The sequence below is a fragment of the Toxorhynchites rutilus genome, chromosome 2 (assembly GCF_029784135.1).
Source record: "Toxorhynchites rutilus septentrionalis strain SRP chromosome 2, ASM2978413v1, whole genome shotgun sequence".
In the NCBI taxonomy this organism is placed as follows: Eukaryota; Metazoa; Arthropoda; class Insecta; order Diptera; family Culicidae; genus Toxorhynchites; species Toxorhynchites rutilus.
Window position 1 is genome coordinate 47,061,876 of NC_073745.1, and position 15,229 is coordinate 47,077,104.

The 15,229-nt window shown below is 40.9% G+C and overlaps 1 protein-coding gene and 1 pseudogene across 1 annotated transcript; both read left to right on the forward strand.

Annotated features, from left to right (window-relative positions):
- Positions 1–272: 272 nt before the first annotated feature.
- LOC129772229 (U4 spliceosomal RNA) lies at positions 273–436 on the forward strand (annotated as a pseudogene).
- A 3,931-nt stretch (positions 437–4,367) lies between these two features.
- LOC129768267 (protein bric-a-brac 1-like) lies at positions 4,368–14,393 on the forward strand. Its single transcript, XM_055769790.1, has 3 exons — positions 4,368–5,407; positions 8,287–9,479; positions 11,203–14,393. The coding sequence occupies exons 2-3, from the start codon at positions 8,313–8,315 to the stop codon at positions 12,337–12,339; spliced, it is 2,304 nt and encodes a 767-aa protein (XP_055625765.1). The 5' UTR covers positions 4,368–5,407; positions 8,287–8,312; the 3' UTR covers positions 12,340–14,393.
- Positions 14,394–15,229: the final 836 nt, after the last annotated feature.

The window sequence follows — 15,229 nt, forward strand, 5'->3', positions numbered from 1 at the left end:
GGTCTGATAATGAGTCTGACAAACGAGAATTAGTTTATAGAAGCTGCTGGGGCTACATCTCACTCTTCTTACGCTAGTGAGGTCTGTCTTTATTTTATTCTCAACCAATATGCCAATGGGAAGACTTATTGTGTCACTCAGTAGCAGTATCTGGGGAGAGTAGTTACTAGAACAGCTTGACAGTTTGAACTACGTGAAGAAATTGAAAATTACTTTGAAATAGCAATAGTAATTTTTAAATGGAATAAAATACCCAATTAATAAGAAAGTTCAGCTTTGTGTAATGGCGATATCGTAATCAATGAGGTTTCACCGAGACGCGATCAGTTTTAGTTGAAAAAAAAAACAGAAAGTTTACTTTGTTTGTGATTGACACTGAAGTGGCGGAAATAGGCCGACGAATAATGAGCGCAGATAAGAAAAATATTAACGAATACATATACGACAATCGATATACCGTACTCAAATAACATTCAATTGAGCATATCAAACACTGACTTTTTTAATTTTGCAATATTTAGAGTATACTTTCATGTTGTGAATAACGGCTATTTATTATAGAATACAGATACATATATTTGATTCGATAAGTAGTGCGTTGTGGACGACAATTCGAAACAGGAAATGAAAACAAGAGAGAGTTTTGTTTGAAGTGCAAGGTTTTGAACGTTAATAATTCATTACCGACTGAACGAAGTAGTAACGTTTGTTTAGTATTGATCCGAAAAACTAGCTTAAAAATGGCTTTGAAAACAGACTATGGAAACCACAAAAATCTGTATCCGCTCACCCGCTTGAAAATTTATTCAGTCAAGATAATGCATCCAAAATTTATTTTTAGCACATGTTTTGTTATCCCGTTTTATTACATTAAATGAGCCCAAAAATAACAGAAAATATCATGACAAATGCTATACGTGTATAATATATATGATATAGCAATATGAGATCAATATGAGCGAGCGAAACAGGTCTAGAGCCTGCCACTGAGACCACATTTTAGGCGTGTTATTTGGCATAAGAAATCTCAACTAAGTACTACTAATAAAATGACGCAAGTAATACCTACGTTAAGATGGCGAAATTACCTCTTGGAACGATAACGCCATTTTCAAGAAGATTTTCACAATGAGGAATCGATTCCGACACCGGAGATTCTGTTGGACCGCTGGATTGCCGCTAGATTCGATATGAAGTCGTTAGGATACGCTGAAAAGTATCATTCTGGTTATGTTTGATGCGGAAGCTCTTATGGGTTCCATACATCATTCGTTTTCAGTGTTTGTGTACGAGTGATTCGCACGTAAGAATTATTTATTTTATACGCTGCCAAAGATAGACGGATAGCTAGATAGGTGGAACAAATAGAAAATCACCTGTAGCGGCAGTAAGTGTCAAGAAAAAGATAAATATACTGGCAATAAGTATACAAGTCTCGTGTATTGTTCTCACGAGAACAAGAATGAATTATATTTCAACCATCTTCATTTGCTTCTAAAAATCCACGCAAACCGATCAGTCCGTTTCAGGGCCACCAACCAGTTGTAAATATGTGAATGGAATTAATATAAGTATGAAATTATCATTTATACAGGAAAATACATAAAATTCAAGAAGAACTTTAAGCAATCTTAACAAATATCCATTCATTTAGTGAGAATTGAGTTCAATTCAACTTCAAATAAAAAATACTAGGTCTACTTTGCGGTTATATCACAGATATAACCCACCTCTAGTTTTTTAAGGCTATGCCGATAGTCAAATTTAGAATAGAAGAAAAGGAAAAAAAAATCTTTAAATTTGCATAGGGGTAACAGTATTTGATCACTGCATTTGGCGAGAAAGAAGTTGTTAAGAGCGACATGAAGACTTCCGTCACGACCTGTAGTAACGATGACGGGTTCTAGACGTTCCAATAGCCCGTTAATGTTAGATTATAAACAAAATAATTTTGATTCCACATGATTACTCACAGTGTAAAGGGGAGCTGTATCTAGTTCCATTTTATCACTTGCATTCTTCATCATTCCATGACTTGGCTTTTTTGAATATTTTTCTCAATCAATGACTTCTAAAGGTATCTGGGAATACTTTTTTTAGGAGACATTTTTATGTAAAAAAAAACCGCCTTTTTAGAGCGCCGGAGGAAAGTTCTGTTTAATTTCGTTGTAGTTTTTCACTGGAAACAGTCTATTTAGGATCTATTGTTTAAGATCTTGCAGCTTTTCCAATGAAATAAATAATGCATTTGATGGAAAATTCTAATTTCAATTCTTTTCTTTGTAAGTCTATATAAAAAAAATCTCGCTGCACCAGAAATATTGTTTTGATTTTGCATAACTGTAATAAAGTGAGCTTACAATGCAGCGGTAAACAATGATTTTGGGATTATCGGGCAGTGGCAACTATACTACCATCAATTTGTTGAACTGTTTCAATAGATTATTTTTTTATCAAAGGTAAATATGTGTTCTTCTGTAAAGTTCTCTGAAGTTGGAGTCGATTCATTGCCTAGTTTTCACGGCCCTATAATAGGGTTAAGGTTCTCGTAACCTCATGTACCAACAGTTTTAAATCATCCAGCCTAGTTTACGAACCTCGCCACCCTCTCCTAGATGCCGCCTATGCGTGAAGTCGTTGGCAGGTTGAATAGTTTCTCTTTTCTTCGTCTCACTGTCGGAACCCGACAAAGTTAAATCGTCGCAGGTAGGGGTGTAATGAACTGCGCTGGAAGAACCACCATTATGGGAACACGTGGCCTACATCAATGTATTGTGCCATACACACTTGTTAGTTGTCACACGAATGTTTCGAATAAAATTTATTTTTCCCCATTTTTTGAAGATTCCTTTTGTATAATAACAACATGAAAACAAAATCCCGGAAGAATAGGGGTTCAACCAGATATTTCCGCGCCGGGTGCGAGAGCTCCTCTCAACGCCACTGAGTTCCATGCTGTTGTGATAGAAATTTTTGAAAAACCTTGGAGTTAAATGTGATTTTGTTTAGTGCATATACTGCAAATATACTTATCTTTGAATGTGTTCTCAAATTTTTTTGAAATATTTTAAATACGCGGTAATTACTCGGCGTCGCCAAATTGACTTGCCATGTCTATTCACCTTTATTTTTATTTTTTGTAAATACTGATGCATGAATGATTGGCTTTAAAGCGCAAATAACATACATTTCTCATAACAATATTATATCTTAATATTAGATCTTATCGATGAGTTGACAGTGAAATTTTGAATTCTTGGTCAACTTATTTGAAAATGCAATTAAGTTCACTCATTTTTTCCTTTTTTTCACACAATAACACAATAACTTATGCTTAGATAGAATATACAAAAAGTAACAACATCTTTGATTTACCAGAGGCAGCGAAATGGATCGTTATCATCATGCCATGCAACAATTTGGTAGTGTAATGCTCACACAAGTATTCATTGAAGCAATTCATCAATTATTGGTTTGTTGTGTTATGCATCTCAAACCGCTTATGGGTTTGCACTATTTCAATCATTCCAATTAGGCCTTCACGAATAATCTTCCAGAGAAAATGTTAACATGTTAAAAGAACCACAACAGATACTTCCCAGGAAATTTCTGTTTCTATTTGGCCTAAACAATTTCATAAATGGGAGCCCTTTTATGCATCGATGATTAACGATGCATAATTTGGCCAGCAAACGCTGAATCCGGACTTGGCAACTCTGTCCCAAGTCACAAAGTCATCAGTAGCTTGGAATCCCCGATTGTTGAGTCACTCACGCATCTAGCCGAAATGCTACTACATCCCCTCCACCTGCCCATACAGCGCTCTGCGACCTATGCTAGCAACCGTGCGTAGCATAGGTTTGCGTCATCCCCACTACTCGCATCCGAGAGTGCACCCAAATGCACTCACCCTGCTGTACATAGACGAGAGTGTTTGCCAAAAAATCCTTTGCCTCATCTACCCATGTACACACCGGGACGGATTACGACGTTTGCGTTACGATACATGACGATCAACTTTTGTCAAACGAGCATCGGATGCATCGTTCCAAAATTCGCCCTCCGTTGCGTTGGTATTGGCGAGTGAGTGTGTTGAGTGTGCGCGCAGGAAAGGGATGGAAGCCAAAGGCCGAAGGGATGAAAAGGACGTTGGCAAAATGCTTGCTAGGATGGGAAAACACAGCGCAGCACAGCTTGTAGGGGAAGTGCAAAAGGGAAGAGCCGATCGCAGGAACTCACAGCCTGTATATACCACTAGGGAATACATGCACAGAAGACGAAGAACTGCTGTGTGTACGACACAGACTATTGGGGGTTTGCGCTGTAGCGACAGTTTTGGCCGCAAACAGTTGGACCAGTACCCGACAGTCGGTCCAAGTGTGAACACAACTTCTTCATTCCATTCGCAAACGTGCAACTGTGACGACTGTGAGCTCGTACGTTACGTTCTTGAGTGAAAACGATAATTAGAATCATTTGCGAATTGGTTCGCACTTGTTTGTTTTAGCATCGAAGTGATCAATTGACTCAAAAACAAAGCTGTAAAAAATTGTAGAAAATAAGTGAAATTTCAGTGATCTCAAATTTTAGACCTAAAACGTGCCGAAGTGTCGAAGTGCAAGCGCACACTTGTCACGCGTGCTGCAACAACATTCCTAAAGATCGCGTCACTCACGCATTGAAGACAGGAACTCAACTGCTGTTGTTCAACACTTACACCACGACAACGGCAGCTCCCACACCCACACCCACTCTTGCGTGTGTGTTCTCAAGGAGCAACATAATCGCATCGCAATCGCCCGACACAGCACTGTGTGAGGAAACATGAAAATAAAACTATCAAAACAGTACGAAACGAAATCCAGTTGAGTGAGGACGAAACTTTGGCCTCGGCTCTCCGCAGAAAGTGCCGCCAACACGGGAAGTGCAACTCCCGAGCCCGAGTCTGAGGAGTGTGAAGAAAAAAAAGTGAAGACAGTCAAGTATGCAAAAAATATGCATGATTGAAAAAAAAAAAAATCAGTGACCCTTTGAAAATAAAATTTAGATAAAAAATTAAGTGAACAAACAGTTTGAAAAACTTAGCAAAATTGGTTAAGTAACACCTGAATTGCCTCGCACAGCAGCAAACAGTTTTCCAGCTTCCCCACTATTTTTGAAATATTTTTTTCGGACCCGCTGTGTTTGAGGTTATCAAAATTCAAAAAAAAAATTGCTCATCCCCTGTTCCTGTAACTATTGTGTTAAGTGCGTGTTTTCGGTGTGTTTGTGTTTTATGTGAACAAACCCAACCCAGTGGTGAATATGAGCACGGGTTTCGTAAATTCATCGAACGAAAGAACAATCCAAACTGTTTGAAAATCGGCACGAGAGAGAGAGAAACGAATCATCATCCATTCGAATCAAGGTAAGTTCTGAGATGAAGAAAAAACCGCAAAATACTGCGTTTACTGCGCACAGAATTTGCCAAGTCACAGTCCTCTTACCAAGCCAAAAAAAAGGGCTTCGACAGTGAACTTGAGATCAGGGAAAATCCAAGCCAAACCTTTCGCAAAAGTGCAAGTTCAAATTTTAACACACAGCACATGTTGTGGCGTTGCCTATTTTCCGCTCAAACGCCACATGTGGTTCCAGTGTGTAGCCAGCGATATGTAGAGCGCAGGGAATGCGATCCTTTTGTCGAAAAGACGCGCAGCTCTTTTGATAGCTTTCTGGGATTCAAACTAACAGCTGCTTTGCAATGCTTTTCCAGGGTTTTTTTCTGCGTTTGTACGATGCGCAAATTTGATAGCACTACCGATAATCTTATCAGACATAAATTCGATCATGACAGGTATTCTTTTCCCGAAGAGGCATGTGCCGGAGGCATTGTGAAAAGTTGCACAATCGGGTTTCTTCTTGATATGTTAGGAGTAGCAAAAAAAAAAACCAAACCCAGGCAAAAAAATGAAAAGTGTGAGAACAGAAAAACCAGACCAAAGAGAAGCCACCGCTGACTAGAAAAAAAAAATCAAAAAAGAAAGGAATTGTGAGGGAGGAGGACACCAGCTCTCTAACTTCGCAGGGTCTAAAGCGAGGGATTTGGCACTTTACGGGGAAAAATGCAACATCCGCACACCCGTACACAATGGGTTCGAACGAAGAGGAAAGAAGTTAAGTTGTCAAAATTTGAGATCCTGATTTTGCTCACTTTCAGCGAAGCGAGAGAGCAAGCAAAACAAAAGTTTCGTTGTTGACCTGCAGATTATTACCAAATGCTAATGATTATCCGATCAGATGACTTCCGTTTTTGGTCCTAATTGGGTTGTTTCGTCCTGTTGTGCCTTCGTAATGTGTGGGATGAATAAGTTTATTGGCTCAATGTGGCGAGGCACATTTTTTCCGGTGCGATAAATTGATCTGCAAAATATTGTTTCGGTTTCATTGTGTTCAGGTAACAATTTTCCTTCGTTCAATAGATATGCGACTTTTTTTAGAAGTCGACTGCATTCCCACAGTTATGCATCTTCGTATTCAAACTGACAAACTATTCCCTATTTTCCCACGGAATCGCATGCGGATCGCATCACTTTCTTCGCTCCTCGGAATACTTAATTGCATCGCAAATTTGCATATTTGTGCATCCTTTAAAAATCATTTCACTTCACATTCCGGGCCAATGCAAACCAATTTTGCATAATCTTGCATTTTAATTCACCTCATCGCCAACCTTTTCCTGCTCCGTGGCGCACAATATTGCTACCTCTTCCGCAGGATGACACGATCCCAAACAATGACCCGATGATATTTTATTTTCCTTTCTTTCGTCACAATAAGCCCTATTTCTTTGGGCAGGTCGACGGGGAAGCAGAAGACAACCCTTTAATCATCGATCCTCGATCACAACACAAACGTGGGAAGAATTTGGCAATCGCCGAGGCGCTTCGCTTGCGACAGAAACCACTCTTACAGTGCGTAACCACGCGTTTGCGATAAACGCAAATTTCTGTGGTTGGAACGCAATCTACAAAAATGTAGTTGGCAACAATCGTCCCTTACAGCACATGTGGTAGAACAGAAAATAGCACTCAAAATAGGAAAACTTCCGATTTTTGCTTTGAATGAGGGTGTGCTAGCATATCAAAAAAGTGCATTCGAACACACAAAGCACAAGGAAAAAAAATAGACAAAAAGCGAAAGTACTTCGACCCCGGCGGCAGCGACTCATGCGGTGCAAGCCCTTTTTTCGGAGCAGCACTGGATGTGTGAGGGAAAGTAAGTTCATGCGATACCAAATTAAAACTGGTGGTGGCTTTCCGAAAATAGAAAGGGAAGGATCCGATCAGCCTCAACCCTCAGCCCTCATTTATTTTCTTATTTTCTCCTGACGGCACACACTTTATAGTATCTCGCGTTCGGGGCCTATTATTAGCGGGGTGAGTGTGTGTAAGAATGTGGCTTGCAATAAAATGTATTAATTGGGCACCCGCTTTCCTCAAATTGTGCAATTTACAGCGGGTGCGGGAGTGCAGCAAAACCCCCTGCACACAAAGGGCGTGTGTCATAAAACTTTGAAACGCTGATTAGCCTGAGGGCGATAGACATTCATAATCATTATTTGGGCGAGGAAAAGAGCAACAGTAGCGCAACAGAATGCAGCTGTGAATTTTGAAGGGGTCAAGCGTCATGAAACTTGAATTTTCCACGACATCAAGCTTTGAAGCTTACCTGCGTCGTAATAACACTAATCGCGAAATAGCCCCCGATTTATGCAAATCACTTTTCCCACCAGACAATTACACAGCTTTTCCTTCCACTTCCGAATCGCTGCTTCTGCAAAAAAAAAAACCTCGCTGAATGGAATGAAAAATCGCTCGTTCTAAGCCGAAGCACGGCTGGCGCGAACCTTCGGTAATTACCGAGTTCCATTTCTCAGCCGCACTTTTTTTGCGCCAAAAAGCAGGCAAAACACAACATCGCGAATTTCGAGCACCCGAGCAAGAGCCAAAACATGAGCCGCGCTAGATTAGTCACGCGATTGGTGGTTTCCTCGTAAATCGTGCACCACAATGGGTGGGGGAAGCAAAACAAAAATCCTTACTTCACGCTATCTGCCGTCATGGTGTGGGTCGTATGTGGCGATATTTCGTCGTATTTCGCCACCCACCACCTTCATCGCAGTGTGCGGTGACTTTGAATGTCTGTAAAAGGGGGTGGCTGGTTTGTAACTTGGCTATCAAAGCAAACCGCTGAAAATACGCACTATCATCTGATTCGCACATTTTTTTTCCTTCCTTTTTTCTGCAGTTACCGCAAATTTAGAAGCTATCAAGATGGGTAGCAGCGAAGCGCAAACTTACTGTCTGCGATGGAACAATCACAAGAGCAATCTGGTCGAAATCCTGGATGCACTCATCAAGATGGAGTGCTATGTCGACTGCACGATCTACGTTGACGACCAGGTTCAGTTCAAGGCTCACCGAGTGGTGCTGGCCGCCAATTCGCCATATTTCCAGTCCATCTTGCAGGACGTCCCGATGGACCACTGCAGCATCCTTTTCCCCGGTGTGCAAGAATTCGAGATGCGTGCCCTGTTGGAGTACATGTACACGGGAGAAGTGAACGTCACCCAGGCGCAGATTCCACGAATCATGAAGATTGCCGAACAGTTGGAAGTGAAGGGGCTGTTCGATATGGCCGATCTGAAGGGACGCTTCGAGAAAATGGTCGACGAACGGGAACGTGAATCTGCCTTTACCAGCAGCAATTACAGCAGTAGTAAGCCACACACGCTAACAAGCAATCAGCAGTCTCCACCCGCGGTCATTTCGACCTCCACAAATGTCTCAATTGCTCAGAGCAGTAGCTCATCCCCACCATATTCGTACAAATCCCCCTACACCAGTCTGTATTCCCGCAAGAGTCCCTCAGATATCGATCGTGACCGGGAACGGGAGCGGGATCGTGACCGGGAAAGGGACCGTGATCACGAAGAGCGAGATCGTCGTGAACAGCTGTCCTCGTTCCCTCATCCACCACCGCCCCATTCATCATACTCCCACCCAAGCGAACATCCCCAGGACGATCAACCCCAAACCTCGTCATCATCGTCAATCTCCGTTCAGCAGCAGCAGCAACAATCCCAAAACCATCGATGGTCTCTACCCCCTCAAATCCCAGTCACCCTACATCAACCTCCCCAGCTGCACAGTATGCTCAGCTCGGTGTACGATTCGAACGCAGATATGAACCCCCTGAAACGCAAAAAGCTCCAATCCATGTCCAGTATGCTCCGTGACACCCCGATCCTTCGCAACGTTCTCGCCCAACCAAACGCCGCTGACTCATCGCAACCCACGTCATCCGCCCTGTCGCTCCAACAAACGTTGCCCGGAACCAGCCCCGAAGCCAGCACATCCGTCGTGGCGAGTACTTCCGATGTTCATCACCACCCGGCGGACCCGAGCAGTAGCCATCACTCCAACGGCGGCAGTTATCGGGTAAGTTCCCCCCTCCAAAAGCTTGATTCATTTAGAATCTCCGGAATCACAAAATCAGATGTATTTCGGGATAGGTTACAGGCACAAGAAATGTTTTTTTTATATAAAAATGCAGATAATTTATTGTTCTTCTAAGCAAAAAAAAATATTGAAAAAAATATTCCATTTCAATTTTGATGAATTTTAGTACTTTTCTTCGGATACCCCCGCCTTAAAGTTTGGACTCTCTGTTGGTCATCCCCAGTAGGCTGACCAAACGTACTGTTTTGAACCGGACAGTACCGTTTTACGTAGGACTAAGTCTTTTATTTCTATATAGGGGAGTCACTTTAGGAAAAATGTAACGAAAAATTAAGAGAATTCAAATGCATATTACGCAGAATTGTTCTTACGATATATGTTATAATATATACCATTTGACGGCAAATTTATTGAACATTTTTTTCGCCTAAGACATCAACAGTGGAAATAGTGAAACAAGTGAGCAATTTAGCGAATAAGAGAGGTATGTTCTGCGAGCGAATGCAATGGTAAATCATGTATTATGTATTCTTTCTTTCAACTTGGTTCCCGTGAATGTTGTATGCAACACATCATTTTGTGCAATAATTCGTTCTATCGAACAAATTGGACATCCAGTCAATGTGTAGGAACAAGGGTAATGTAAATGGTGGAGCGGGTTAGTAAGATAACTGCAATATAGGGCTCTTTATACGCTTCAGTTACAGCTTTAAACAAGCTTGGCTAAAGCTTACTTAGGACTAACTAAAAATGTCACTTGTGATGGCAGCCTTCAATAAGCATCTTTAATGCCTCAATAAGGTTCCATAGAAACGTCAAGTTATTTTTCTTCCGTTTTGTTTTTAGGAAAAATCCATCCATCCGAATCAATCGGGACTCGAGAGAAAACAAAAAAAAATCTTACACATTTCATGGGCTCACACAAATTTATTGCAACTCTTCAAGAATGTTATTGAAGTTATAAAAGGTTTCTTCATTATATAAAGATTTACGGCTCACTGTTTGGAATCAGAGATAATTATTATACGAAACTTACTTCGTCTAACATTCCACCCTTTTACGTGTCACACTGATATTCATTAATCATTTTCAGTTAGATAGTTGAACAGTTGAGCTTTTGGCAGGAAAGCCAATTTTGTTTTTTTGTTCGTTACAACTCGTTTGACGGTTATGAGTACATATATCAAACGAACCTGCTCAAGGTCACCATTTGAAGTTTCTAAATAGTCAAAACAACAGATTTCTGAAAAATGAAAAGAATTACATAAAAAACCAATTGTTCAGGCTCTTCTACTTTTTTCGACCATTTTTCCCGTTTCTGTATCAATTTGCACCGTATTTTGAATCTAAAGAAAAAATTAGTTGTAATAGTGTCCTGTTGTACAACGATCAGTGTACAACTTGTTGGGAGAGATAATGTATCTGCCACTGCCACTGCCACTGATCCATATGAACATCAGCACATCATACACGGTCGATTTAGCCACTTTGAGCGATTTCACGATTTAAGTACCAGACCTCACCGGCTTCAAATCCAAATTTCTTCTCGCGGTTTCCATCCTGAACAACTTTTACAAAATAAAACGTGAAATTTTTACCATTTATCTGTCAAAAGATGTCTGATACGCCTACTACGACCGCTGCTATAAGAAGAACAAAGATCAAGAATTCCTCTAACCAAACACTTCTTTTTCTCCCATAGCATATCAATGAACCACTTTCGCCCTACGGAGACGGATCGTACGACGACGAAGCGATGATGGAACCACGCTTGAACTACAGCGCCGATGATGCACGGCTCGCATCCTACGTTCCCCACCAGCAGCAGAAACCCGAGTGGAAACGGTACAAACAGTACCGCCGGCAGGACCTCATGAACGCTATCGACTGCGTTCGCAAAGGTATGAGTGCGTTGCAGGCGTCCCGTAAGTTCGGCATCCCCTCGCGAACACTGTACGACAAGGTGAAAAAACTGGGCATCACAACCGGTCGACCGATGAACCGCGCTATCAAACGAAGCCCCAGCTCCAGCACTAGTCCTGCCACATTCCCGTATGGCCTAGGCGGAGCGACCCACATGTTCGCCGCCGGACCTTCCGGCGAGCAACAGATCCCCTCACAGTCCCAGATGCCCCACGGAGACGAGGATAATGGAAGGATGATGAATCCCAGCTCGACCCATCATTTACCACCCACGATCCCCCATCCCGCTGCAGCTCTCCTGGACCCATCATTCCTCCAGCAAGCTCTGGAGGCCCGGGGCGGAGATATTGCCGGTCGTGAAGCGCTACACGCTATGGCGTTTGCGGCGGCGGCTCACGCTGCAGTTAACGGAATCAACACCTCGCCTGGAACCCACGGAACGGCACGCTCCCCCAGTCCAAATGTTCTCATGAAATATATGCGATCGGTTTCGATGGGTTCAGCGGAAGACCGTGAGCGAACCAGGACAGAGTCCAACGAAGAGGAACGTCACCATCATCACCATCGCAACAATGGATCCGACGCATACGAACGACCGGAAAGAGAACCCATGGATCATGAGGACTCACGGGATATCAGTGGTGGTGGCGATGACATGGTGGAAGATCTCTCGATGACACGACGTGGACCAAGCTCGGACCGTGGTTCGATATCACCTCCACCAATGCCAAGCCATTCCCAGCATCAACATCCGCCGCCACATTCACAACACCTCCTGCCACCACCACCCCAAATGCCACCCCAGCAACAGGGGGTGATTGTCCCGGCGCCTGGCAAAGCCAAGGAGGACTACAATCCGATGCCTATCAAACGGGAGGTTATCCCTGACAGCAACGTCCACATGGAATCGTCATAAGAGGTTAGTTTTGAAGTCACGGCCGACACTTTTCCATCGTTCCGGTGGAAGGTCCTTTTAAACTCGTACTATCAAATTTCTAAACTCCCAATCGAGTAGTGGAATACTTTTAGTTACTACCATTACCTTTAAGTTATCCTATTTTTCCTATTTAATGTTACCATTTGTGTAGACACGAAAGCAAAAAGACATTTTGAAGCTCAAAGGAGAAAATCGAAATAAGAAACTGAACGAACGCTAACTATTAATCACACAAGACCGCGCAACATGAGTTACCTTAAATTACAACAAAAAATTATTATCATAGTTTAATTTATCTACGGTTTATTTTAATAACTAATTCCAATCGATTCGATCAGCATAGAATAACAGGAATCTCTGAGAGAGAGAGAGAGAGCAAAACAAACCCACCGAAGCAACCAAAAACCATATTGTTACAAACAAACAAAATAGACTGAAGCTACGAAAGTTCCAATTAGTGCCCCGAATCACCCAAATCATCCACTAGCAACACAATTTATACCAGTTCCAGAAACCAAGGTGCAATAACGAAAAGGATTGTTTGTTTTTTTTACGACGGCAGGAAATCTTATATTTTTTGTGTATTTATACTATTTTGCGTTACTGTATGTTTTTTTTTTTTGTTTCCTTTATTATTTGTTTTCTGTTATTATCATCGAATCTACCCTATCCGAGGGGAGTTGAAACCGTATCGAATTCCGTACTAAAACTATTAGGCTTATCTTTCGCGATTTGAGTTCCTCCCGCCCAAACTGTATATATATCTTTATCGGGAGCATCCGCAAGACAAGCCTTTAATTTTGTTATAAACTTCACCGACTAGTGCCTATCGACATACTTGGAAGGAATTCAACATTTACTCTGTTTACGTTCGTGTTACCATAAGCTAGCAAAAAAATGATTTAGACTAATGTCATTGGATGTAAAGTTGTGAAGCCATATCTCAATCGAGGCAAAAAAAAATCAAACAAACAGAATAAAAAACGCAAAAATTAATAGAGTAGCTGTGAGCAAAAATAAAAGTAGGAAACCCCGTAGCATAATGTGTTTAGTGTTAGTTGGAATCAATGCCATATTTGAGTAGTAGAAGGAAAATCAGCACCGCACTGTGAAGTGAGAATTGCAAGAAGAAATCAAAACGTTTTTGTTTCTTTCTGGTAGAAAAGACTGATTGAGCGGAAATATTGTTACTGAACAACGCGAAGAAAAAGAGTAGTAAGGATTTGAAAGGAATGCTGTGTAGGCAATAAGTTCGTTCGAACGCTAAGTTGTTTAAATTCTTCGTTTTTTGTCACATTCATATATATATTTTAGAATGAGTTTTTAAGACTGAGTTAGACTTGTTTCTTGTCCGGGTAATACCACCACTATTACTTAGATATTTATTCGCAAGACAAAGCAGACAAAACAGCGAAACCTGGCAGCGTAAAATTTAAAACTGTAATATATTCTAGAGATGTAAGTGAAATGATGGAAAAAACGCTCAGAAATAAAACCTGAAACGAAGATAGTGCTGGGCCGATGCAATACTACAAACACACACATAGTTGCCACCCCTTTTGTGGGAGCATACAAGCGGAGAAAATCCACCCAATTGCCAGAGCCAACAGCAGTTAACGCAAATCAAGCGTACGCATGTATATTTTTATAACGCAAACCATGAAATGTAAGTTTAGTTGCTCACCATAAATATTTTTTTATAACTAGTGTAAATGTAAAATACAAAAACAACACTATTAGAGATAGTTGATAGAATAAATAGCAAAAAAACAGAAAAGAAAATCAAAAACTCAAACAAGTTCCAAACACAAAACTAATCGTTGCCTAGATGTTAGTTACGCTAATTTTGTGTAAACAGAAAAGCTGAAAATTCTTTATTTTAAACTAGAATCTTGTGGGGATAAAACGTTGTAAGTTATGATTTGATCCTAGCAGAGATATGAATATTTTTCTTTTTGGAAAAAGATTCCTATACATGAAAAAAGAAACTTTATAGTAAATGTATAGCAAAGTGCATGAAATAAAAACGTGATGAAAAATATGTGACAATATGCGTTCAGCATTGAATCCGAAAACATTCCATTCCTCCGACTATTTCGTGTTTCTTGTTGTGAGAACTGTATTTCTACGATCAATTACTGAGAACGCAGCTTACCAGGTTTGTAAATATAAATCCAAAATTCGCAAATGGATTGCTGTAACTGTCAATGTAGCCTCCATTGAACTGCGTAAATCTCATTTTGACATTTTCCAACACACATTGAAAACAGTAGTTTTTAACAGTATTGAACAGACCGAAAATAACGAATCAGCAAAAATTACCTACTAATTTTCAAACAAAACTGCTGCAGAACCGAATGCTTGTCGTGAATCCTGAAATTATAGGAGATTGTATGCAAGACACTAGAACCGCGCTCCTATCGTAGGACTACGAAATTATTTTATTCAGTTCGCTTGTATATCACTGCGGATATTATTTTAGATTGCATTGAAATATTGGAATTAACTCTTTAGTAGAATGTTTTGGTGCTCCTGAAAAGAGGCGATGGTTTGTGTGGTTTTTTAGAACCAGCTGAAGGTGATTGATTCATAGTCCATTCTTATCCTCGCGGAAACATTACACAAGATGACCATATGTCGCATTTTGTTACCTTATGTCAATGTGCCGACATAACAGCTTCAATTTGCTTAAATTGTGATATTTCCTCGTCCACAAAATCCGTTCACATGTTTCAGTGCTTGTTCCCTGTATTTTAATTTTGAGTGACTGATTCGCAGTGGTTGCGTCGGTACTTATGTCTGTCACTTATGCTGATAATTTCGACAGTTTTGAATGTTCAGTTCATTTCTCACAGCTACTTTGATTGCA